Raw genomic sequence first — 26,520 nt, 5'->3', positions numbered from 1 at the left:
TAGCCTTTGCCTCCACTTGCTTTGAAGAGAACTTTGTCTTGCAGGGCTCTAAACTGGGCTAGGGCTGTGTGTCCTGTGTTCTGTCTTGTATTATCGTGTTAATAACTGGCTCTGGCCGCCTTTTCTTGTATTCCCAAGTGCTTCCTATGGGAATGATCCAGGGCCCTGCAGGCAGCATGAACAGGTTCTCTGTCCACATGGAGCTTGGGAATCCCTCAGGGTGAAGTGTTGTGTCCAGAGTGATGGTGCAGGCGATGACCTCCAGAGCTGTGGTGGGGATGAGCACAGCACCTTCTTGGGGTGTGTGGGGCTGTCCTGGGTTCCTGCACAGAGGTGCTGCCTCAGTGTCTGCAGTGGAAAGGAAAGGCGTGGGGCATATTCTGGGTGGAGTTGTGGTGGAGATCATAGAGTAATCTGGGTTGGATGAGACCCTAAAGTCCATCCAGTTCCACCCCCATGCCTGGGGCTGGGTCACCTTCCACTGTGCCTGTCCAACCCGGTCTTGAACACTTGGGGCATCTGTAACTTCTCTGGGCAGCCTGTTCCAGTGCCTCTTCCCAGCTTCACGTTGGACTGGATGTCTGACTCTAACATCTGTTCACAGCCAACAACAGGGTAGGAGTAACCAGGAGGAACCAGAGCTGTGTTTAGTCCAAGGTGACAGTATGTGGGGCAATCCTGGATTTCACAAACTTGTGAGGTGATGCTGAGTCTCATGAGCTATGGAGCTGTGATGGGTACTGATCTGCCTGGCTTGGCAGTGTGGGCCAGACAAGATGTCCATGATGTTCCTCAGGAGAGTATAGGAGGCAGCAGGGTTGGGGCTGAGCATCATCCTGTCAGACCTAGACCTGCTGCTGTGGACTGTGGCTGGCTGGGGGAGGGAGGAAAGGGGCTGCACTGGGTACTCTGTTTCCTTTTGGCTGTAGGACAGCATTGAAGAGTGCTCCCTTCACCCTGCCGGGCCTGTAAACTGGATCTGAGCACAGGAGTGGAGCAGCACTTTGCCCAACAAGACTGTACTTCTTCTTCTTCCTGTGAGCCTTGTGGTGGCTGTGCTGTAGGGACAGGTTGTGTGACTGGTGCTGGTGGCAGAGCTGCTGCGTCGGGGCTGCCCCTGGGCCGGGTTTTTGGGGTCGCTCAGCTGGATGCAGCGATTGGAGACAGGTCTGACACAGCTCAGCCTGAGAGTGGGACGCTGAGCAAGCTCCACTTGCATCGAACAGGTGAGCAGCCCATCTCCTTGCCCAGTCTATTGCTCCATAGGCCATGTATCTGTGCTTGCTCTCTTTTCCAGCTGCTCTCCCGTTTCCCCAGCAGTGGGATGTGCAGCTGTGCTCTCTGGGAGACGAGGAATGCTGAGGAGCAGCCTGGAGCTGCAGTTCTGCTCCTGACCTGGAGATGGGTCTGTCTGACTACCTGATCTCAGATCCATTCCTGCAGCATGGGAAGGATCCCTGTGCTGCTCTGCTTGGAGCAGGCTGCCTGTGGACTGTGCAACTTCCCTCCCTGGTACCCTGGCTCTCTTGACAGATACCCACACAACCAACCAGGAAAGGTGCCGATTTATGGCAAGATGAGCAGCTGTTCCCTGGAGGTGTCTGGTGGAGCATTAGCACTGAGCGAGCCCCCGAGGAGTAAGGCTTTAATGGTGCAAGTGCTTGATTCTCCAATACTTAAATTTGAGCATCCTACTTCATGTTATACCTGCCCCCTATCCTGTCACTGAAGGCTTGAAGAATGGAGTTGGTGAATGGCCTCACATTCCTCTTACTAGATCCCTGCATTTCCTTGCAGATGGGGACAGGTAGTGCAGATGAACCAAGACTGAGAGGCAGAAGGAGGAGGTTGCTCTTGGAATGGGTGAGTTCTGCACTCAACCTGCCCAGACTGTCCCTTTCACATTTTCCACGTGGAGGTGGGTTCATCTCTAGGTATGCAGGGATCCTGCTACTTGTCTCCCCATAGTATATTCCCATGGAGCTGCTCTGGGATGCCTGCACAGGATGTCGTTCATGGTCTTCCTGAGGGATCACTCTGTGCTGACACAGATTAGCTTTGGTGAGAACTGCTCCTCAGCTCAGCTGTTTCCAGACTGGAGTTGTGGCTCCATGCCCTTGTCCTAGTGGATCCAGCGAGATCTGGATGAAGTTGTTTTGGGAGGAGGGGTAGACTGCCATCCAGCACAGATTCACAGGATACTGGTTGCTGTGAGAATGACCCAGAAGCACTCAAGTTGCAATAAAAGCAAAGCTTAACTCGGAGCCTGTGCAGGCTCTTTTCCAAAGTATCCTGTGGCTGCCTTACTCCATGTGAGTCTCTGTCTAGATCTGCCTGTGTCCTCACAAGTCTCCCAGGGAGGCTTTTTTAGTGCTGTAACACTGCAGTGCTGTCATGTTGCATGTTCCTGGCCCCCTGTCTGTGTTTTTAATGAGCTATGCATGTCTATGGGTTAGAAGAAACTTTTTTTTTTTTTTTTTTGCCTTGGTCCGCTCTTCAACCTCTCAAAAAGAGTACTAGAGTGTGACAAACTGAATGACTGTTCATAAAAATATCATCAATGCCTATGTTCTGTTTTCCATTCTGTAAGAGAGCAATGGCTTAAGAGCATGTGCTCTTCCCCTCACGTGGTGGAGGACCATGAGGCAGAGCATCCCTCTGGTCTGTTATGAGTGGAGCAGGTTTGAGGGGAGGGAGCTTCTTGGGCAGTGGAGGCTGGCAGCAGCATGCAGACCTGTGTGTATTCCTTTCCCCATGTTGTGTCCCTTGGCAACCATGCTGCCAGGTGGCTGCTCCGGTGCATCATTAGACACTGTTCCAAATAGCAGAGGCTAGAACGGTTCAGCACTCAAAGGAAAATGAGCCAGTGATGGATAGCTCTAGTGATGCCAAAGCTGTTAAAATATGAACTCCTGATGTACAGCCAGAGTTCCAGCAAGGGACTCTCATCCTCTCTGTGCTTAACTGCTGGTGTGTGGGGACAGTGCTGGTCTGTGGCCCTTCCCTTCTCTGTTTAATCGGAGGTAGGGTGTTGTCCCTGAGTAATGGTAGCTCGTGGTGGCCTGGGCTCCCTGCCTGGAGGAAGGGAGATGAGTGATGATCAAAGGTCAGGCAGACACTCCCCTGTGAGTACACACAGTGCTGCATGAGGTTTTCGTCCCTAGTGCTGCCTGTACTGTAATGGGATTGAGGGTCCATGGCATCCTTGGAGTTGTGTCTCCATCTATGTTCTCCCCAGCAAGGATTGCTGCAAATAGTTTGTTTCTTTGTTTTTTCTCTCTTTGTGCTCCATTTGTTCTGGAGTCTAGGATGTAGCCAACAATAATGCTGCTTCCTTCATCTCCCCTGCTTGGGAATGTGCTGGGGGTGAGGGAGGTATTCAGAAGTTAATTATCATGGCTAGGCTTCGTGAACGAAGAAGTTAATTAAGTGAGAAAGTAAATCTTATGTTGTAACTGTGGCTTCCAGGACCATATAACTTGGGTCAGGAGGCATCCCTGTTCTCATGTCCTCTCTGTGCAGCCCTGTATTACCTGCTGCTGAACTGGGGCAAACTGAAAGACCTGCAGTGGGGTGAGGTGCTCCCTGATGTGGAGCTGCAGCCAGGAGAGCCCCAGGGGCTGACTAGCAGTGCCCCTCAGGCCAGGCTGAGTGCTGCTCTGGGGTCAGAGACAGCGGGATGGGGTCAAAGGGTGTGTTCTCACGTAAGCAACCTGTGTTGAGCTGGTCCCATGATTGGTACCAGTGGTGTGCTGCTTGGCCTCCGACAAGGAGAACACTTCCCTTTGGCCCCATGCAGGCTGTGGGGCTGGAGAAGAGGGTGACATGGGCAGAGTGGCCCCATGAGGAATGGCTGCTGCAGGCCACACGCCGTTTTCCCATTAGTGAGTGTTTAGTTCAGCGTTTTAAATAATTGTGTCCTCGGAATGATATTTAAAATCCATTTGGGAGGCAATGAGGCGGGAAAGTGCCTGTGCCATTGTGATGACGCTGCGCAGGCCGCGCCACACATGCATATTACAAACTCGTTACAGGCTCGTTTACACGCGCTGCTCCCTCCCCACACCGCCGAGGCTCCGAGTGCTTCTCCCCCACCATGACTGCTGGGCTTGGCTCTGTGGAGATGTTTGTTTGGAAAGGTAGGCCTGGTGTCCTCTGCAGCAGGAGAAGGGGCACAGCTGGGGTGCAGCAGTTGGGTGCTGCCCTTTAGGACAGGGATGTGTGGGGCACACCTGATGATGGGACTGTCGCTCAGATGTCCTCTCCTTCACTTGTGCTCCATGCAGAACTGTGTCACTTTCTGATGAGCCCTCAGATTTGTCACTGCAGACTCCAGACCCTGCAGCCCCAAGGCTTTCAGCTGCTGTGCTCTGAGTACCACTGGAAGAGCTGCAGCACCTGTCCCAGGCTGAATCTGAGGCTGAGGACCAGCCTGGGCTCTTGAATGTCTGTGGAAGCTGCATGAACTGGAGGGGACTAGGTGTGAGGGAGCAGCAGCTTCAGCAATGGTCCTGTGAGTGCTGGTTTGTGGCTGGATGGAAGAGAGTGGCCCCTCTATCTCTGTTCCTCTCTTGCTGCTGTGTGGGTATGCTGTGCTGTCCTCCCAAGCCACGCAAAGTAGAAATCCTGTGTGGCAGGACAAGGCTCCTGGTACTGCTTTATCCTTGTCCTGTTGGCCTTGGTGGTAGGAGCATTATTCAGTCTTCTCCCTTTGTTTTCTCCCTCCTGATCATGCTCAGCTGCTTCTAGCCAGGGTCCTAGCTGTGGTTTTTCTTGGCACTGCCTTGTGGCCAAGCATTAGTGGAGTGAGGATCAAGCCCCCACATACTTAAGGACATGTTGTGTTCTGACACCTATTCCTCTTGCACAGTGGCCTGGCTGGCTGCTTTTTGGATAGGCAATGGAAGGCTCTGGCACCCCTGTCTCTGCCTGAGGGCCGTGGGCCCTCAGCATCCTCATTGTCCCTGTAGACTTTCCTACTTGGCATCTATGTGGGTGTTTGGCTTGGAGATGCTGAAGGGCAATAGGAAGGCTTTAGTCATTTCCAGGATTTGAGGGCAGAGCTGCTCATGGCTATTTCTTCCTGGATAAAGCTCAGCTTATCACTGCTCTGTGCAACTTGTGTCCCTGTGCAAGTGGGAGTTAGGCTGGGAGTGACTGACAGGTGCTGTGGCCTTTAGGGACAGTGCTCCTGGCTGGAGCTGAAGAACAGGGGAATGTTAGAGGTGAGCCAGGAGCCTGCTATGCTGAGGTCACCTTTTCTCCAGGTTGATGGTGAGCTGTTGAGAGAGGAGCCACAGATACTCAGAGTGGCAATGGAAGACAAGAAGCCACACAAGGAAGGCAGTAAGGTCAGGAAAAGAGCCCAGTGTTTCAGGTGCCACAGGTGGGAATGTAAGGCTTTTTTAAGTAATTGAGAAAGGCTGTGGGTACAGTTGGGTCTGGCTCACCTGGAACTGACTGCTTGGGAAAGTCTCTGCTGGTGGTCCCCATTCGGGCCCTTCTACTCTGGCTTTGGTGAAGGCCTCTGACACTGTAGCTAGCAAAGTTGCTGCAGTAATCTGTGTGGGGAATGGAAAAAGTGAATTTTGTAATAATCTAGGAAGGAAGTGAGAGAGAGGTGGACTGTTAGCTTGTATATTCAAACATCCCCTCTGACTGGGTTAGAAACCCATTATTTCCAATAATGCAATTCACAATCCCTGCTGTGTGCTGTCCTGGCCAGGGCCCCTTCCAGGAGCTGCTGCCTTGCTTGAGTCAGAAGTGAGCGAGCCCCAAAAGCTCTTCAGAATGGCTTTTTTTTTTGTCACAGCAATTTGGTCCTGAGCAGCAGAGAGGATGTAACTGAGGGTGACTGCCACTCCAACCATGTGCTGCTGTGCAAGAGCAGACCTGAGAAATGTTTGAAGACCTTTCCCTACCCACAAAAGGCTCTCTAGCCCAGCCCCCAGGTTTCATAGCTCTGGTTGTCCATGAGCTCAGTGATGTTCTGAGGATCAGACACGGTCTAATCATTCTTTCCTTGGAGCCTGGTCTGAAGCTCTGTGAGATCTCTCTGCTGCCTTTGCTTACAGGAGGGACTCTGTGCTCCTCCAAAGCACAGCAGCTGCCACAGCTACTGCATTTGCCTTTTGCAGATCAGCAGGGTCTGGCTGCTAGTCCTCCTTCTTGCTCAGGGTACAAGCTCTTTGGGTTAGCTCATTTTATCTGCTGTATTGTAGAGGTGTATGCTTTGCTTTTGGCTTCACTCCAGAAGGTTTAACAGTGAAGCAAAACCAGGGTTTGTTAATGCTTAAGGTAGATAATGAAGATCTCACAGTTCAACTATGCAGTTCTACTGCATAGTATGGGCTCCAGTGGCCCTCTCTGTGTCATCAGGGCCTTCTAAAGGTGGCAGTATTTAGTACATCATGTTAGTGTATATGACCAGCCAGTATCTGCATAAAATCATGGTTCCCTGGGTAGTTTCTAATCTGGCAGGGCCATGTGTTACATCTTTAGGCTTGTAGTTTACATAGGTGACTTTAACAGTAACTAGATACTCTCCCTAAGTCTGTCTTCTGTGGGCAGATATGCTTTGTCCTGCCTCTCACTGTGTGTAAATGGACACTCCTGTATGGGGGAAGCATGACAGCTTTATTCCAGTGGTGGCAGCAGCAGAAGGTGGAAAGGTAGTTTGAAGAGGAACTAAGAGTTCTCCTTAGTTTCTCTTTTTCCCCATCTCTAAGAGAATCCAGGCTTCCTGTACTCCAAGTCCCCCAAGTTAGGGCTGTTGTACTGAGCCCCTCACCTGGCCAGAGGAGACTGGCTATTTGTTGTGCTCTCTTTTCTCCTTTATGCCACGGTGTCCTCTCGTGGGCTCTCTGCTTTGTTCAGAGACCTGGCAGTCTTTGAACAGGCAGGTTCAGAGACTTGCTTCTGTCTTCTATGCTGTGGTCCTCCTTTGCAGCCTGCTTTACCCCTTGCATGTTTGCTTTCTCTGCAGGACTGGTAACTGAAGACAGCCCTGGATAAAGAGTGGCTCCAGGCAGTGCAAGAGACAGCAGAAGTGAAGGAGGCACGAGGGAAATACAAGAAAGGAAAAAAAAAAATCGAGGTAACAAATAACTCTTAGCTTTGTACTTTGCTGTCTTGGGACAGGACAGCTGTTTCTGTTTTTGGCATTGTGTGTGCAGAAGGGGACCAGACCACTGTGTGGGGAGAGGGTTTAGGATTGGTGTGTAGACAGAAGAAAAAAGGGCCCTGGGCATGTGTGTGCAAATGTACTTGTCATGGGTTCTGTGGGGTGCTGAGCAAGCTGAAGTGAGTGTGAGTGAGGCTGGGAAGGTCTCTCTAGGTGTGTCTGGGCTGTGGTTGTGTCTGGAGGGAGAGACAGAACTTGTGTGAAAATGCTTACAGTGGCATTTTCATTCCTAGTGCCTACATCAGTCTGGGAGCTCTTGGACCTGTTGGCTTTTTGGTTTTGCTCTAGAAACAGGACAGAAAGGACCCACTGAGGGCCCCTGCCTGGCTCCTGGGTAGGTCCTGCAGCAAAGGAGGTGTTGAGGCAGGGCCTCACTGCCCCAGGGGAAGGGACTGGTTCTCAGAGCAGTATGTGGGATTTGTGAGGGTCTTTTTGTCCCTGTGGAGTTGTTTCAGGGAAGGGCTCTGTCCTCAGTCCCTTATGGCTTCTGACACTGTGTCTGCTCCAGATCTTTCCCAAGCTCTGTGGTTGTCCCCTCTCATCTGTTCCTTTCTTGCAGTAGCACAGAGCAGAGCAGGGACTCGGCAGAGCAAACAAGCACATAGACAGTGATTCCAGGCTGCCTGCTACCTAATCTGTGCCTACTCTGTGCTGGTGATTGCACCGAGCAGCTGAAAATAAGGGAGGTGGTGATGAGGAGCTGCCAAGCTGGACTATTTATACTGGGTGAGTCAGGCCTATGCCTGAATCCAGCTGGACACTGGGGAGCTGGAACTCAGGAGCAACCTGCAAAGGTCAAACCCTTGGACAAAGGCTCTTTCCTGCAGCAGCTTGTTTACTGTGTGGCTCAGAGTTGTCCAGTTTGTTCCCCATGATGGACTGCACCTTCCCCCTCAGCTCTGCCACGCAGCACTTGCTGCAGCCGGATCACTGGAAGTATCCTCCCCGTGCAAGGTCCCGGTGCCACCGCAGTGAGCACAGCCTGAGCCCCGATGGCCGGGGCTGCCAGCACAGCCGCCTGGAGCCACTGGAGTGCCGGGATCTGCTGGTCCAGAACGCGCTCTTCACTGGAGACCTGGACGCGGTGCAGAAGTACTTCACCAAGAGCGCGGCCGTCAATCTCGTCATTGAGACCAGGGGTGATGTGCTGCGCTGGACTAGCAGGAAACGTGGTGGGTGTGTGGGGCTGGGACATGGGGAACAGAAAGTGCCCAGGATGTGGCCCAGAGAAAGGGCGTGGGCTCCTCAGAAAAGTGTTGAGAGGAATCCCTGGTGGTGGAACAGGTATTTGGGAAGAATGGCTTTTGGATGAGGGAGGAGGATTCCAAGGCTGTAGAACAAATGGTAGCAGGCTTGTTAAAGATGGCCAGTGACAGATCTATGAGGAAATGGTGAGAATAGGGCCCTTGGAAGGGCTGTCAGTGGGGCACATCATCAGGATTGTCTGGATAGAGACTGCTGGGATAGATGGTAAATGTGTGAGATGGAGAGAGTGCCTGAGTGAGAAGGTGTCGGAAAGCTGTTCTGTTCCATGAGATGGATTTCACAAGGGGAGCAGAAATCCAACCTGGCAGAAAGATGGTGGAAGCAAGCTTGTCCTGAGTGACAGAAGGTAGGACCTGATCATCCTTGGTGTTTCCTCCCATCTGTACACCTCACTGTACCTTGCCCAGGCACATCTTGTGTCTACCACGCATGCTTCCACATTCTGTGGTCCTTTTTACTTCCCTCCTCATTGATGTCATCTATGAGTTTCTCAGCAAGCAGGGCAGCTGATGTGTTCAAGGGAGAGGTGTACTGAGAAGCCTGGACATTCCTCTGTCCTTCCTGCTCTCTGTTAGTGACATGGTACAGGCAGACTCCCAGAATTTAGGAGTGTCAGGTGTGGAGGGGTCATAACTGTCTTGCACCAGAGAAAACGGAACAGATGATGTAAAACGATCTTGCACAGAAATTGTTCTTATCACCAAGATGTGAAAAATCCAACCAAATTCATCAAGCACAGAATGAAAATGTGCTGTCAAATTTATCAGCTGAGGATGTAGAACAAAAATCAAAATAAACCTTTGTGTTACCTGAGGCTTGGCTCTGTATCTCACTGGTCTGTAGGTTCAGATTCTTAAAACTGACCCAGCCAATGACCTTAACGTTAGGTTCTAGTGACCTGGTCTTTCCCAAGTCACCCCTGTTGATATTTTAAAAAGCCCAGAGGAAGTGTAAACTGTCTAGTGTCACTGATGTTAACTGATACAACTTTCTGCCTCCCTGATGGGTGACTGGGAACCTCAAGCTTTTCTGAGATGTCTGCTTCTATCTTTGGAGAAAGGGTTCCATCAGGTGAGAACATCTGCCAGATACTTCCCTCTTTTTACCCTTTCACAGGCAGCATTTTAGTTAGTGAGGGTGAATGCTGAGATAGAATGAGCTGGGGACTGTCAGTATAGAACTTGCTCATTTATTTTCATTACTGAGAAGGGTAAAGTTCCCTGTCTTACACTCTGCTCTGGTCCCCTGGTAATTTTTGCTTGGTGGTCTATTGGGGTCACTTAACTTGTGTTTAGCTGCACGATCTAAGTAGTTCTATGACAAAATTAAACCGAACACTTAGTAGCCTTCCATGCAGTTTGATGTGTTCTCTAGAACACACATTGTCAACAAAACACACAGTAAGTTAGCAATGCACACTGTTCAGTGGGCAGGGTGGGTGTGTGCAGCCAAGTGGGGCCAGAGGAAAACTCCATCTCAGGTGACATGCCAGCAGTGAGCAACCTCGAGTGGGGAGAGTGCCCAAGGATGGAAAGGGAGCACTGAAGTCATGCAGGGGCTCTCTGCAAAGCTGGATATCAAGGAAAAGAAGAAAGGAGTCTAAAGGATAATTACCTTCAATATTTCTGATCCCCATGACTATTTCTACCTCTCCTTTGGCTTTGATTATAAGGAGCTGTCCTATGGCTTTTTTAAAAACCTGACTAGTGCCAAGAGCTCAGGTGGAACTGGGAAGTTGGTGTGCAGTGCTGGAGATGTGCATGGAGCAGAGTGGTGGGCGAAGGCAAGGAGTTATGCATGGAACAGAAGGGTGGGTGAGGGCGTGGAGATGTGCACAGAGCAGAGGACTGATGGGGTTGTGCTGTTGTGGTCTGGCAGCACTGGATGACAGCAGACTGGTTGAGCATGAGACAACTTCCCCCTCTGCTGTCTTAGTGACGTCCTGTCCCCATTTCTACCCTTCAGGTCCCCCTGCCCTGCTTGGGGCTTTCCCTTCACGGTGGGGCACTGCAGAGGTACTGCTGTGTGAGCAGAGAGCCTTTATCAGCCTCTTGGCCTGTGTTTGGTCACAAGGTTTCCCAGAATAGATTAGCTGAGACCTGAGCTGTGCCAAAGAGGGGTGTGACATGTCCCCCCTCCCTGCGGAGCACCCTGGGCAGACAGGCAGCCCCTCGGCCAGAACACAGGGTGCTGGTGGGGCTGTGCCCACAGGCTCGGAGCCTGGCTGGGGTGCACAAGCAGGTCCTGCCCTGGTCTCTGAGAAGGGTCAGGGTGCTTGTCATGGGCAGCATCACAGGCAGAGGAGGTGAGAGCCAGGAGCCCATCCGCACGCAGCAGGTAGCTGGCCCTGCCCAGGTGTACTGGGAGGCCCTGTTGACTGGGGATCAGGAGATTGTGGCCGAGATCCTCAGCAACCCTCAGAACAACCTGAGCCCCAGTGCTGTGTTTGACACCAGTGACCTGGAAGAGTGGAAGAACTACCGGTTCAACCCGCGTGGGCTGAGTATGTGGGGGCAGTGGGGCTCAGCCTCTGGCATGAGCTGTGGGACATTGCTGTTGTTGGAATTGTGTGTTACAGGAGCTGCTTGGGTTATGGAGGAGTGCAAAGGGAAGTGAGAGCACGGGGATGCGGTCAGGTTCTCCTGTGCATCTTGTGAAAGTGTGCATGTGTGTCTGAAGCACGGGGTGCACCCAGGAAACCTGGCCCCTCTCACAGGAGTTGTGTAAGGGCTTGGGAACTGCTTGGGTTCCCCACGGGGCAAAGGGGAGTCAATCTCTGTGACCAGCCCTGCAGCCAAGCTCTGTGTGCCTGTGCTCTGTGTGTGTGCTGGGCTGCTGGGTCCTGTTGTTGTGCTGGACAAAGGATGGTCACAGCCCTGTGTTAGGTCCTCCAGATGGTTCAGCTTAAACTTGGACCTGGGAAACACAGTTGACCACATGCTGCTTCTGTAAGAAGGAGCTGAGAGGATGTAGCGCTGAACATGCTGTGCAGTTTGGGCCATGTCCTCCAGCCCAGCCTGGGTGGGCAGCCAGAAGTCTGGGTTAAGGAGCCCTTTTCCTGTAGCATCTGCAGGTTGTTTTCCAGCTCAGCGATGGTTCCAGTTGAGTCAGCATCTTTGAGAGCTGATCCATTTCAGCCCCTTGCTCTCCCGGGCCCTAGATGTCCATCTCTGCTGAATCTTGCTGTCTGCACCCTCATCAGGGCTCAGCTGAATCTTCTGTGTGTGTGGCAGCTGGCTCTGACACCTCTCTGTTTTACTGCCTGGTTCCTTGTGTTTGTGATGCTTCATGCATGGTGCTCATCCCAGCCACCTCACTGCCTTCAGCCCCAGTGGTGCCCCAGGCCCTTCTTCCACCGTGCTTCTGACAACAGAAACCCCATGTGCCCACCTGGGCTGCAGGTGAGGAGTACACTGCCTGGGAACAGCCTCTGCCCTGGGCTCCTGCTCCCTGGAGCTCCATGTCAGCAGGGCTGTGCAGCCTGAGAGCCTTCCACTGATCTCTGCCTTTGGCTGGTCACTCCAAATACAGGGGCCTTGCAGGGAAGGGACTTTGAGGAGAAACTCAAGTCTCTTAGGGGGGACATACATCAGGTACCCTGTGGGAAAGGGCAGGTCTTTGTGTACTGTGGCTGGATGTGGCTCCCTGACCTCTCTTTCCTTGCAGGACTGTGGTCTCTGAGCTATGAGCAGGAGCTCACCACACCCCTGCACATCACGGCCAGCCGGGGCTACACCGACTGCCTGCGGCTCCTGCTGCTCCGGGGCGCTGCCGTCGACTTTGCCCCGGGGGGCAAGACGGCCCTGCACGAGGCTTGTGCAGCCGCCAGCACCGACTGCGTGCGCCTGCTGCTGGGCTCGGGAGCCGACCCCGAGGCTGTCTCCGAGGATGGCTACAGGCCCCTGCACCTCTGCAAGAGCCCAGATTCCACTGAGTGAGTTCTGCCCCGGGGGCACAGCTGGCCCTCCTCCCCCTCGAGTCTCATCCCACGTAGGAGGGGCCCCTCCTCATCCCTGCTGGTGGGTGCAGCTGAATGAGACGGCCTTGATGCCTGTTCCTGGGCCAGGATCACCTCTGAGGTCATACAGGTGACTGCAAGCTCAAGTCCTTAGCTGACACAGCTGAGCCAGGTGCTGCTCTCTGGCCGTCCACCGAGAGCCAATGATCACACTGTGTGACTCAGGGCATTCCCATGCAGATCCAGTGGGCAGATGAACAGGTGCCAAGTGGGACAACACTTTAAGACTTCTGTGCAGGAGTTAGCTTGGATTAGGCAACAGTATCTCTGCTCACCAGTCATCATGGCTTAAAACTGCTGCTCCAGGGCATGAGGAGCAGGGATTTTTCACTCTTGGGACAAGTGAAAGCTGTGGAATGGTACAGATGTGGGGGCTGGGAGGTAGGATGGGAGATGGAGATGAGTAGGTCATCAAGTCACCTTGGCCCACGCAGGTGTGTCCGGCTGCTGCTGCAGCATGGTGCCAGTGCCAACAGTCGGACAGAGGAGGAGGATGACACAGCCCTGCATGTGGCAGCACGGCACGGCCTGGCAGAGCACGTCCAGCTCCTTCTGCGCCACGGGGCAGAGCTGGAGGCAAAGAATGAGGAGGGACAAACACCACTGAACGCTGCCTGTGCTCAGCACCATGAGCCCCGTGACATGGACCGCTACTACCGGGTGTGCCAGCTGCTGGTGGAGAGTGGTGCCAGCATCAACGCTGCCGATCGGGACAGGCAGCACCCGCTTCACCTGGCCTGCAAGAATGCTAACGCTCAAATCACAGAGCTACTGCTGGCCTGGGGTGCAAACGTCAATGTCATGAACTACGGCGGCAACACGGCCCTGCACAATATCCTGCAAGTAGCTGCTTACAAACTGCAGCATCGCCCGGAGCTCGTGGTGCGAGCCCTGCTCAACCACGGCGCTGTCCGCATCTGGCCGGGCTCCCTCCTTAAGGTGCGAGGCTGGTGGGAGGGGAAGGCTGTGGACATCAGGGCCCCAGTGTGAGTGAGGGTCACAGCAGGGTTCCTTCCATCGCAGCCTGCTTGCTGTCCTGCTTGCTCTGCCCAGGGACTGGGGAGAGAGAACTGTCATTTCTGGTATGGGAATCCCTGATGACTTCTCCTGTAGGACTCTCCTGCTTCTGTGTGCTAAACTGTGTGGACAGTACTCACCCGGTTTCCATAATCACCTTGCTCTGGAAAGTGTTGGCCCTTTTCCTCTGGAGGTATTTCCTCTCAGGGGCACACCCTCCAGCTCCTGCTGTCTCTGGGAGACACCAGCAGATAAAGGGTTAATTTCCTGTCTTAATTCCTGAGCAGTGCAATAATTACCCAGCCCGGAGATCAGCAGATTGCTCTCCCCTTTGGGAAAATACAGGAAAATCAACAATTAACACTAATTAATCTCCTATTAACGCCAGATAATGAGGATCACTGGTACAGCCAGAATAGACTCTGACAGCTACTGCTGGCCAGGGCCGTGGGGAGCGGGAGCCCAGAGCCGGGGGATCTGTCTCTGTTCGACTGTGCCTGGGTGGGCTGTGCTCAAAGGCTGCACTGCTGTGAGGTACGCAGAGTCAGTGTGTCACCTGTACCTGCATGGACATGGGACACACCAGAGACACGTTGTACAAGTGTGATGTCTTCTGCGGCTCTGTGCAGCCTCTGGCATGGGCACAACACTGCTTAGGACATGGGGATGGGATGTCTCTGCAGCCCTGTGCCAAACAGGCACAATCCTGTATTCCTGAGACCCAAGTGCAGCCCTCAACAGAGGCACAGAGTACCATGGTCTGGCTGCTCATAAAACAGGTGTCAGTCCCTGACTCAGAATGGCTCATGCTTCAACCACCAAAACATGAGGAAAGGAGCCTGGTGTACAGCAGAGCATTGGTGCTTACAAGCTAATTGCATCAGTGAGGCCGATTGAGATCATCATCCTAGTTGCGTGCACTGGTCTCTGTGCCTGAGGAGAGGCTGTGGGGACCCAGTTGTGCTGAAAGCAGCTGTGCTGTGCATGTTGGGTGATGGCTCAGTCACCCTCTTCACAGGAGGGACGCTCTGGAGCTTTGTGCCTGCTTTGCTCTCCTGGGTTGGCACGAGGGAAGGATGCGAGTTCCCCAGATTTACCACATCTGGGTTTGAGCAGCATTCTAGGAGGTGACAGTGGGGCCTGCAGGACCTTACCTGATGGTGTTCACCTGCTCTCTCCCTGGCAGGTGCTGCGGTACTGCCACACCTGCCCACGCGTCATCGAGGCCCTGGTGAACAGCTACACCCGCGTGCGCGTCTCCGAGGACTGGGTGGAAGCAGTTCCAGTGGAGGTCGTACAGGTGAGGGAACAAGAGCCTGTTGTTGGCTGGAGAACACATGTCCAGGATCTGGAGATGGGGGCGCAGGGTCAACTGGGGCTGGTGCGGGTGGGCAGGAAATTGCAGGACACAGGGATGGCACTGTTGGGGACAGGGAGGATGCACAGCAGTGAGTAAGGCAAATGGGTGTCTGGTTCTACCTCTGCTACCAGGATGATATCTTCAGGTTTTTCTGCCTGTGGTCCTCTCTTCCCTCTGTAGAAATACCCACTTTTCTACCAGTCTCTCTTCTCCCTGGAGCACAGACCTCGCTCCTTGCAGCACCTGGCTCGCTGCACCCTCAGGACCCTCCTGGAGGGCCGGCTGCTTCTGGCTCTGTCCCAGCTGCACCTGCCAAGTGCCCTGCACCAGTTCCTGCTGCTCGGCTTCGAGGATGTTCTCTACTGAGGGCTGTGATTCCAGTCTTGCTGTGCTTTTCTGTGAAGATGTTCCATCCCCACTGATGCAATCGGTGCCTTCCCAGCTATCCCCTTCCCCTCACCCCCTCCTGCCAGGCCACATCAACCCTCTGTGCCTGTCACTGTGTCCCAGTCAGTCTTGTGCTCTGCCTCATGCTCCTGTTTTGGAGCATTCTGTTTGTCCATATTACTCAGGACAGACTCCAGAATAAGAAAATGAAGATATGGGGATTAGGGCATTTTGTGGGACTAGGAGCAAATACACCACATGGATCATAGGCTTAGTTGTAGGATATAAGTCTCCCTATCCCAAATCTAAAAACTCTAACCTTTACCAGGCAGCTCTGGTGCCTTGGGCAGTTGTTGGGATCCTGTCTTTAGTCAAGTTGTTTACAATCTGTACCCAAAGGTACAGTTGTACCTACCTGGGTACAACTTCTGCCTTGCCTTGAAGACTGTCCTGACAGAGCTAACGCATGTGCTGTGCCACGGGTGGTGTCATGTGCGCTTTTGGACCTGTGAACCTGCTTGTCAGAGGGAAATGTGTGGTGGGTGTGGAGCTGCAGGTCCCAAACAACCCCTTTTCATGGAGGTACTTTGTCTGGGTTACCTGGTTTAGCAGCTTGGGTCAGGACAGCAGTGCTTGTGCAGCACTGAGGACCCGACTGCAGGGTGAGGAGGAACGTTCCCTAAGAACTCTGGTCTCCTGGGCACAGAGCAGCCACCCCTGAGCACCGTATGGGACCGTGTGCTGCTGCCTGGGTTGCACCACACTCCAGACAAGGTAAAGGGACACAGTTGTAAAGAAAGCAAAGTACCAGCTACTCTTTAAAGATCTGCTGAGAGTGAACTCCATTTCTGCTTCTGCCTCAAGGAGTACCTGAACTGCCGTGGCTGGCACAGGTACCCAGAGCAGCACTGAGGGTCCCTCCTCTCACTGCACTTGTCCTGCAAAGGCCTCTGTTTGTGGCCATGTCAGTGCCAGGACACTGGAATGTACAGCTCTGAGGGTGAAGGAGTTTGACAGACCCAATGCTGGTGTCTGTTCCTGCCTCTGTGGGGACATGGGGTGTAGCTCTGTGCCCCCAGTTATTGTCACTTTACATAGCCAAGGCCCTACTGCTCTGAGGTGGTGAGCCCAAAATCCCTCCACGCAGTTCATCATGCCATTCCTGATGCACCACAGCAGGAATGCTAACAGGATACAAGAGGGATGTGTCTACATGGTACAAGCACACAAAAGGTTTTGGGAAAGCAGTTGTGGCTGCCTGTGTGTGGGTACTACTGCAGTAGTATATCTCAAAAAGGTTTAACGATGTGTTTTATGGCATCCAGGGGCAGAGAGGTAAGGTGTTGGCTCAATGTGACAAACCATGATGGGATGAAGTAAGCAGGGGAGCCAAAGCTTTTAAAATACTGTGATAATGGCCCACCCTCTCACCACAGACCAGTAAGTGCATTTCCCTCAAACCAGTGCAGGAACCCAACCTGAAGTCACCTCCTTCCTCTGGCTGAGCTGGCTTGTCTGCTCAGGTGATTTGTTTATAGGATCAGGTCCAGTGGTCTTGTTCCCAAAGTCTAATCAGCACTTTAGAGAGTTCATTTTTAGCCAGATGATGTCTGTGGCTGGACAAGGAGCAGAAAAAGGAGGGCCTGTTCCTTTTGGTGGCAGCAGAGTCTGGAATTGCCTTAGCCTGACCCAGTGTCCCAGTCTGAAGGCAGAATGCAGAGCAGCACATGTGGCAGGTGTACGGTCCTTCTCTCCAGCACTGTCCCTATGCCTGTGATCAGTAAAGCATGCTCAGGCACTAAAATAATATCACCTTAAGGAGAGGGAAAGGTTGAATTTAATGGTTTGCTTTATTTTGTAGTTGTTAACTTGCAGCTGTTAAGCTTACAGGCATTCCTGGGGTCTGGCTGGCTGCTTTTGCCGGTTCTGAGGCTGCTCTGCACTGGGTGATGAGGACAGCTCCGGTGGGAAGAGGAGAACCTGCAGGGTTTGGTTTCTGCACACACGAGGGCACAGGGAGCTCCTGCACAAGCAGGCTGGTCAGCTCCTGGCACATCCCAGTCCTCCTTGGATGAAGGTGTTATGGCCCAGACGGGCACCTGCTGCAGTGAAGGACCCGTGTGAGGCTGCAGGTGCATTTCCAGGGCTCTTCTCAGAGCCACCGGGTTTGCAGGCAGTGTGTCCCAGTGTGCGTGGGAGGGCTGAGGTCAGAGGGCTGAGAGAGGGACAAGCCATCCCTGGGCACAGTCTTCATAGACTGAATTTTGTCTGTGTTCCCACTGAAACTGAAAGGGCGTGAGTTCACTGTTTGTGGTACCACGGGATAACTTCAAGGAATGTGAGGCTGGTAGGAAAAGGGGAGAACCTTTTACAGAGGGACCAGGATTACTGGGGGAAAAAAACCAAACCAATTCCAATCAACCCACCAGAAAAGCTTTAGCACTTTTTTCAAGCTGAAACAAGCAGAAAGGTTTTAGCTAAGAGCAGACTAAGAGCAAATGCTCCAAGTTTAACTCAGTTATGCTAATTTATTAGCAATTGATTTTCAAAAACATTTACAAGAAGAGACTTAAAAAGGTTTAATGGCCCAGAGCACATTCTGGCAATTTAACAGGCTCTGCTATTTTCTCAGGTGTCAGAATGGGAAATTCCTAATGCAGCATTGGGTGTACTTGCTTGGACAGTTTTGCCAGGGAAGTATAACCATCCTGAGTGGGAAGGTTGTGGCCTCCACTGAGGACAGCGAGCATGAGGCATTGTTAGCACAGGGGCGTGGTTCTGGTGTGTTTTTACCAGCTGCCGCAGGCACAGGAAGCTGCTGGGTTTGCTGGGAATGTCTTAGGCTACTGCTCCTGCTTCAGCATCCAGCTGGGTTTTTCATGGCAAGAGGCACTCTCAGGACTGCTGGAAAGGTGCAAGTCCATCACTGCATTCTCAGTGCAACCATCTGAGTGGTGTGCTCGGGGTAAAACATCATCCCAGTTCTAGATAGAAGTTTCAATCCCAGCCCAGCTGCAGCCCCTGGATCCTGCTCTGACCCTCCCTGTGGAGCCAAAGCACTGCCCATCCCTGGTACCCTCTTCTGGGAGATCAGCAGAATCAGCACCTCCCTGCAGCTTCCCAACCTCGAGCACCTGCTTGACTCTTACTTGATCTTTCCTGTTCCTTGGGAAAGAGAGTGGCAGGCCATAACAGGAGCAGACTAGTAAACCAGTGGTATTTACAGAAGGACAACAGACAAAGCAAGTAGAGAAAAGCTCTTCCCCAGCATGTCTGTCCCCACCCTACACTTGTAATCTACATTGTAGTTACTTTTGAGTCAAAAAGGCAGCTTTGTATTTATTGGTTGTGGAGAGATTTGGTCTTTCTGCCATAAATTTGAACGGTCACTTTTTGGACCTGTGTGTTTTTGAGCATTCTGATGTCCTTGTGGCAAGGAGAGCTGAATTGCACAGTGTGTTGATCACCTCCTTTTATTTATCTTTCTGCTGTTACCACTGTGTTTCATTTGATGCCCTTTAACTCTTGTTTTCCAAGAATATATGGGTACCTATTGTCTGTTCCTCTTCATCATATTATTCAGAACTATACAGATCCCTGCCCCTTCTCTCCTTACTCAGGCTGGAATTCTATTCAGCTGTGCTGTTCCTATGTGGAAGCTGTCACCCAACCCCTACTACACCCACAGGCTTTCCCTGGGCTGTTACTGGTCCCAGTGCATCCTTTGGAGATGGAGGGAGGACAGCTGTGCACAGCACTCAAAAGGGGGTTTGGCTGTGATTGTCTAAGGGTTGTTCTGTTGTGGATGTGAGATCCACACGAATGCTCAGGAGCCTTGGATTTGTATTTGACATCACTTGACCATTTGCACAGCCCCAGAGGAGGCCTGGGCAGCGCTGCCCTGAATTCAGTGTTGTCTGTGCTCAGGTGGCACATGTCACAACCTTTAATGTTTTTCAGACTCGTTACTGTCGGGGATGCTGTCCTTGATTTAAAGTGAAGCCCCATTCTTCTTTCCTGTATGTTGCACCTTATACTTGGAGGCACAAATCAGCCTGTTCATGTACCTGGTGTTTCCAGCAACCAAGATCAGGTTGTCTTGAGTAAGTGCCACATATTACTTTTACCATCCCAACAATTCATTTTTATCCACTCCAGTAATTTTATCAGCAACTGTTCTTTATTTCTCACTGATTGCTAACAACTTGTAACATTGAGATGCAAAGATAATAGAGCTAGAAATACACCTGTCAAATGGCTGTGTAGGATAAGTCTTCTCAGTCACCCAGTTCTTTTGGATCTCTTAATGCTGAGCCCACTGCCTGCAGCATACAGCTAATTTTTCATATTAGAATGTCCTGCAGAACTAAGTCAAATGACTCACAGGAATCTAAGCATACTCTGTCTCTCATTAGCTGTATCAAACTTCTAGGCTTACAAAAAAGTTACATAAAGTCATATGAAAGTACCTTTTTTGAATTAGGTTAAATTGGATTCTAGCTTTTGCTAATTTACCCAGGACATCCTTTGGTTGCTTGTCTGTGATTGGCTAGAGATGTATGTTGAACTAACTGATCTGTAGTTTCCTGGATATCCATGTGAACACTTAAATACTGACAAGACATCGGATTTTTTCCCCCCAGTAATCTTAAGTTCCCCAGTGTGCCATGATTTGTTATAAAGAAAAAAATAAATGGTTTAGTGAATTCATTAGCCAGTTAAATACTCTTGGATGTAAGCTCTTCTCCTGCACATTATAAAAATTGTTACTTACACAGTTTAGCATCTTCCTTAATTACTGATGGAATAGAAAGTATTTCATTACCACTGTAAAATATGAATATTACACATTGTTGTTTCAAATGCAGAGCAGAAATATTCACTGAGTTCTTGGTTTTCGTTATGCAGAATGTGTGTGGCACACAGTCACCTGGGGCTGGGGCCCAGCACCTGCAGGTCTCTGCTCTCTCTGCTGCTGGGGCATCCTGCTTTGGGGTTGAGGTGTCAGAAAGTTTGAGAAGCTGGAGAGGTTCAGAGGAGCACCGTGGGTGGGTGATGGGCTGCAGTGACTCCTTGGCAGCAGGAGCTGCAGAGGGGTTGGGGTTGGGCACACCATGGTTGCTCCTTGGAGTCCTGTGTGCAACTGTGGGCTCCTGTTCTCCAGTGCCAGGTTCACGGGGTGGGAGGGGCTAGGATCCCACTCCCATGGAGAACTGAGGGACCCTCCATCACCTCCTGCCACCTGCTGCTGGACCCTGCTGTGCCTTGCCAAACCTCCCTGCAGCGTCCATTCAGCACTGCCAGGCTTTCCAAGTGGCACTTGGAGGTAAAATTAGACCCAGTGGCTGGAAATTGGAGCTGGGCAAACACAGAAATTAGGATTAGAAATGAAACACATTTTTAATAGCAAGTGCAATTAATCTTCTAGTTAATTGCATCTTAGAACAGCTTGTCATGGTGGATGTAGATTTCTCATCTCTAGTTTTTTTAAAAATCGCTGTAGGCTTTGCCCTAGCCCAGAGCAGGGTTCATCCTGCACGGTGGTCAGCCCAGTCCCAAAGAGATCAGACTGATTAATTACAGATCTGTGAACCACAGTCTTGTCATTCCTCTGCACTGTGCTCTCCCTGCCGGGACTGTGTTCGGCCCAGGATAATGAGCCCCAGTTTCCCTTCCCAACACTGCTCACTCCATTGACACCTCATCGACACCTCTGACCTCCCCTTAGTTTCCTTCATTTTGGCCCCACTGGTTTGTACTGGTTCTGTCAGCTTTGAGCTCTGAATCTGCTGCCTGTACTGCTTTCTGAGAAAGACATTCTGGAATAAATGGTGATGCTGCATTTATAATGTTGCTTAAATATTTGCTCTTACTCCATTTCCCTCATGAGCTTTAGCTTTGAGATCTCAGTTGTTTGGCAGTGATGATGGTGTTTCACCCTGTGGGATGGGTGGGGGTTGGGGGTTCCAAAGGACCTCAGGGCTGGATGTGACACTCAAAGGCAAACCCCATCCTCTCCCCAGCACACGAGCACCTCAGGGGCTGCCCCACGACCCTGGCTGTGATCCCCCATGGGGAGGCCCCAAGTGCCCTGGCTCAGGGCAGTAGGAACCTCAGTGTTCATCGCAGGCTGTGACCCCTGACAGCAACACTGCCCCTCTGATCAGCCCTGCGCAGAGCTCTGCTGGGCTCACACTGGGGGCTTGCTTGGCCCAACAGCAGCTCTCCCAGTGCCCCTTCCCCCTTGGGAGCGTGACTCCAAATGCTTCCTCCGCTTCTTTTTCCATCCAGAGGTGCTGCAGCAGATGCTGACGGCCCTGAGGTGAGCACGGGGACATGTTCTGCAGGTGAGTCCCAGGGAGCAGACCCCTTTTGCACAAGGGTGCTCTCTGGGTTGTCCGTCCTTGCCCCCTGCAGCCGCTTGCTGTGAGTGAGTGGTTCAGGTTGCTTAAGGAATTACCAGCAAAGGTGTCAGCAAAAGCAACTTTAGTGTAAATCAGCAAAAGCAGGTTTGATATAACTTTGCAGTGAGAGCGGAGGACATCAAAAATGGTCAGAAGACAAGGAAATGCCCAACAAAAAGTGCCTCAAGGACCCGAAGCTGGAGAAACTTGAGTGGTGACAAAATAGCAATATCTAAATACAGAAAAATTACCCGAGCACCTCTCCTACGAGGAAAGGCTGAAGGAGCTGGAACTCTTCAGCCTGGAGAAGAGAAAGCTCCAGGGGATCTCATCAGTGTGGATAAGTGCCTGAAGGGAGGGCACAAAGACAATAGAGCCAGGTTGTTTCCAGTGGTGCCAGGGACTGGACCATGTTCCCAGCTGAAGACAGCGTTAGTCATGTGCCAGCCTGTATTGTGGATGGTGCTGCATAACCCCTTTTGCTCTGAGTCCTGCATCCTGCACTCTGAAAATATCAGGTTTGCTCATAGGCTCTTTAGTTCTGTCAGAGCTATGAGACATGTCCATATAGTGACCTGCAGATGATGGATGTCTTCTGAACTAAAGGATCCAGAGCACTCTGCTCAAGTAATTACTGGGGCAGAGCAGTGCACTAGGAGAGAGCTGCTTCCAGGCTAAAAGTGCAAGAGGTACCAGTCTGGTGCCTTAGCAGCCCCATAAATTATCTGAAGAGTTTGGCTAATATCGCTTTCCCAGAGCAGGATCCAAACCCAGGACAGAGAGAGGGCTTGGCTCTCCTAAGAAGAATAATCCTTAAAGAGATATGTCAAAGGATCCTGCTTTGTCCAAGACTACAGAAACAAAAATTTCTTCTCTGAGATCTTGTCAACAGCAAACCCATCCACCTGGGACTGCTCTTGCCGCTGCTAATGAAGATCCTGGGTTCTTACTGCTCCAGCTATGGCTCTGCCAGGTCTGCTTCTGAAATGTGTTCCCCGGGTGTGAGTGCAGGTTTCCATAGCCACTGCAGATGACTGACAGGTTTTGCTGTCGGAAGCTGAAGACGGAAGCACATGGGGCAGCTCTGCAGTCAGGGAGAGCCTGTGGGACCATGTTTGCAGAGGCCACCTGGGGCCTCCTGGGTGCTCCTTGCCTGTGAGCTCTTGCCCACCCCAGGCTGTGTGTGGCTGCAGGGTCTGATGGACCATGTCCTGGGCACATCCAATAGCAGAGTCTGTGCCTGGCAGGAGCCCAGCTTCAGTCAAACAGCACCATGGCCATAGCCAGACTAATCTCTAGATTTCCCATACTTTGAGTAAATAATTTTGCAACGTTACGCTTGCTTTTAATATGTTTAGCAGCTATATTGCAGGAATGCCTCGAGGCTGTGACTAGATTTAGTCCTGTTGTGCTAGATTCCATGCAGAGATCGTAAGTGGAGCAGGTAGAGGCATAAAGTTAAGGCTGCATAGCAGTTTCCATTAGGAAGACCTGCTTTCATTTGCCAGTCAGTCATTACACTTTAACTGTAGCAGTTGTGGTTGCCATGCTCTGTGTCTGTCTCAGAACTTTTCCCATTACAGATACAGCAAAAATTAATTGGCCTCTACCTGGCCAACAGCCTATGCTCCAGGAATACACTCTAGACTCCTCACCTCAGAGAGGAGAGCTGGCCCAGATGGTTCTTTTTCTGCCCAGTAGCCTAGGATCAACTTTTCCCAAATTACCAGCCTCTGAGAATCCCCCTTTTGTGTTCCAAGCAAGGACATTTTTAGAGGCTGATGGTTTTCCCCTAAGAAGCCTCTGCCTATGCTGAGCAGATTGCAGTTAGGGCAGATCCACTGTGCTATCCAGACAGGTCATGCACGGTCTTCAGCACAGACACTGTGTCCCAAGTGTCAAGTGTTGAGCAGGACACTTTCCAGTCTTGCCTACTGACTCCTGAAAAACAGGCAAATGGACTCATCCATGATCATGTGTCTGCAGCAAGGAACGGCAAAGAGGAGGAGGAGGAAAAAGCTTCAGCAGTTCTAATGCAGAAACCAGAGAAGAGGGATTGAAAGCAAAGGCAGACTGAGGACAGAGGCAGTGGCATGACGGAGGATGAGATAGGCCAGGCTGGTCTGTGATTGCTGAAGGCACTGCTGGCAGAGACTGGACTTGAATTTGGGTCCCAGCCTGGTGAGACTCAGAACCAGGCTGAGGCTGAAAACACAAGGCATGACCCAGCAACCTCAAAACAGAAGGAGAGAGTAGGTGTGCCCCTGAGACTCTTTCTTAGCCTGATGTCTGATAATGTACCCAGTGAGGTCCTGAGAGGTCTCTGTCAAAAGCTGAGAGTGCAATGAGACCAGGGGCTTTACAATTGCACACACAATTAATATTTCTGCTGTACCTGGCATGTTGGACGGTGTATATTAAGGTACATTAAGGGAATGCACTGGCTCTTTGCAAGGGAGGGATGGAGCCTGATAAACCAGAAGTGAGGGACTTCCTGCAGGGAAAGTGTGTGGAGAGGGAGAGATGTCCAGGGAGCAAACTGAGCAGTGGAGGTCTGAGCCTCAAGTGGAAGCTATGGAAACTGCATTTCACTAGACAGCAAGAAGCTATGGAAGATTAGACAGAAGTTACGGAAACTGGGAAAACCTGTGGAGGTCCAAAGAGTAACAGAGTTATCATGTGCAACCTGGACCCTCACTCTGAGTTGGCTCACCCTGCAAGGATGGTGAGTGTGGGAGCCCTGTCCTGTTCCATGTACACCTTGGAATACAGCAGCACAATCTTTGCTCTATTTTGCAACTTTTTAATTTTTTCTGCAGTCCTTCAACCTTTCCTTATCTGAATCTTGGCTTCATGATTTGGCATATGAGTTTTTTTCGTTCTTTACTACAAAGTCTGATGAGACAAAGTAAACCAGAGTGGAGTAAGCTGTTGGACCCTGAGTACATTCGCCCCTCATGGGGGTTCAGCCCTCTGGAATGAGGGCTTACTCAAATGGTGCATCTGTCTGTCATCAGATCTGCTCTGCTCACCTTCCTCAGGTCCTGTGGACTTCACCCTGTGGACTTCAAGCCCTTGCTGCCTAGCTTCCCACCCCTCTGGAAGCAGTCTTTCCTTGCTGCTCCCAGCATGGAACAGAGATTGAATGTCTGAAGGGAGACAGGGGCTGCAGGTAATGCAAGTGTATGATGAGGTAAGCAGAAGCTGTCTTGGAGACACAAGTAGGGACTTACTGGGTGCCAGATATTGATGTGTAGAAGTCAGTATGGAGCTTGTGCTCCAGGCTTCAGGCAGGACCTGCTGCTGTCGGCACAGGCCACCATCCTCCCTCATGGGAGACACGTCGCCCCAGCTCATTCAGCTTCCCAGCAAGGTCACAGAGTAGAGCAGTTTCCTGTTGCTCTCAAATATCTTGCTAACCTATCTGAGGGTGTGAGGTGTGGGTTGAAGGTTACGTAGGAAAGGTTCATTGAACAAATGATCAAATTTCCATTGCTCAAGAGTCAGGAAGCTGTTTGCATAGCCTGGATTTGGGCCTCTTTAGGCGCAGTCATGAGATCCAGTAACGCATGGCTATTCTTTCCCTTTCTCCATGGTGTAGTGATAGCAGGGAATGGACCCAAACTGTGTGCATGAAGATGACTCCAACCCAAAGGTCCCTTTCCCACAAACATGCCAGGAGAGCTGGGCCAAGGACAGACAGAATATGGATGCTGACCTGCAGACCTGGACCATGTCCTTTGTATCACAACTGATCCCTATGGTGGGATCCATCCAAATGCTCCTCACTGCCAGCTTCCTTCCCAGCCTGGAATCTGGGCCCTCATCCTGGACTAGGGACTGACTGGTTGATGACCTGCAAACACAGGCATCTCTCTCTCCCTTAGTGATCCAAGGATGGGAGATGTTTGCATCAGTGGTGACAGGGATCCAGTGGGCCTCAATTTTAGGATTCAGTATTTGAGTTTGGATGATTATTTTACCATTGGCTTTTCCACACTTGTTTCCCTGGCTGGGGGCAGGGCAGTTCTCACTGCAGAGGGATATTTCCTTGGGACTGCAAGGACGTGCCACAGAGAAAGGCACAAAAGACAGGAAAGAAAAAGGAGGCTCTGTGATGTCATAGCTGGACCCTGGGGAGTCAGACTGTGCCTGTTTAGTGGAGGAAGGCTGAGTACCTGGTAGACCCACTTTGCCTAACTTACACACTCCACACAGGATCCAAGTGTCCAGCTCCATGGCTGGGCTTTCATGTCCCACACAAAACATGTGCTTCAAGGCTGCAGCAAAGTGGTGTTCCAGATCTCCTCAGGGACAGAGCAGAAGGTGATGGTTTAGAAATCCATGTGTTCATACAGATAGTAATGCCACCAGGGAGCCTGGGTAGCTAAGCAGCCAGAGGTACTGCATCCCTGGTCAAAGGGGGAGCGCAGGCAGGAAAACACAGGGGGCCTGAAAAGAAGAATACCCCTAGGTGAGAGACGGAGGTCTGGTGTGTCACCGTGCCACTGAAAATACAGAGTGAGCACAGACACGACTTCAGCTGTGGCATTTCTCAGCGTCCAAGTGCTTTACGTAGCAATCCCGACGCTTTTCTGAAGCAGGGCTTTAGTTTGCCTGATGCTCAGCATATTGCAGGTCCCGTGAGCAGCTCCCGGTAGACAGGAGCACAACCTAAATGTTGAGCTGGGGGGAGAAGTCCTCTGCTTTAGCGTGGAGACTCCCCACAAGGGGCAGGCGATGTTCCCCGAACACACAGAGCGTGGCGGAGCCGCAGAGCTCTCGCCGCAGCTCAGGAGCTTTCAGCTCACACGGGTCTCGCTTGCTCTGCAGACGGAGCGATGCACACCAGGGCCACCGGCCGCCACCCGGGGGACGCGTGTGG

General features: G+C 51.7%; 1 protein-coding gene and 1 long non-coding RNA gene across 4 annotated transcripts; one reads left to right on the top strand and one right to left on the bottom strand.

Moving 5' to 3' along the window:
• The first annotated feature begins 7,922 nt into the window (after positions 1–7,922).
• Positions 7,923–21,080, top strand: ASB10 (ankyrin repeat and SOCS box containing 10). Of its 3 annotated transcripts, none has more exons than XM_029957961.1 (5): positions 7,923–8,355; positions 12,116–12,383; positions 12,902–13,406; positions 14,671–14,784; positions 15,025–21,080. In XM_029957961.1, the coding sequence occupies exons 1-5, from the start codon at positions 7,923–7,925 to the stop codon at positions 15,208–15,210; spliced, it is 1,506 nt and encodes a 501-aa protein (XP_029813821.1). In that variant the 3' UTR covers positions 15,211–21,080. The 3 variants fall into 3 exon arrangements, with proteins under 3 accessions (XP_029813821.1, XP_029813823.1, XP_029813822.1); XM_029957963.1 differs by having other exon boundaries at positions 7,976–8,355; positions 19,192–21,080; XM_029957962.1 differs by lacking the exon at positions 7,923–8,355 and adding an exon at positions 10,662–10,952.
• Positions 21,081–24,448: 3,368 nt separating this feature from the next.
• On the bottom strand, positions 24,449–25,693 carry LOC108638841. Its single transcript, XR_001920105.2, has 3 exons — positions 25,619–25,693; positions 25,354–25,491; positions 24,449–24,530 (listed from the first exon to the last, which is right to left on the bottom strand). It is a non-coding gene; the product is annotated as an uncharacterized LOC108638841 (long non-coding RNA).
• Between the last annotated feature and the right edge of the window lie 827 nt (positions 25,694–26,520).

Source organism: Manacus vitellinus, unplaced genomic scaffold, assembly GCF_001715985.3.
Source record: "Manacus vitellinus isolate BGI_N305 unplaced genomic scaffold, ASM171598v3 scaffold_130_pilon, whole genome shotgun sequence".
Classification (NCBI taxonomy): Eukaryota; Metazoa; Chordata; class Aves; order Passeriformes; family Pipridae; genus Manacus; species Manacus vitellinus.
This window is presented reverse-complemented; position numbering and strand designations above follow the sequence as displayed.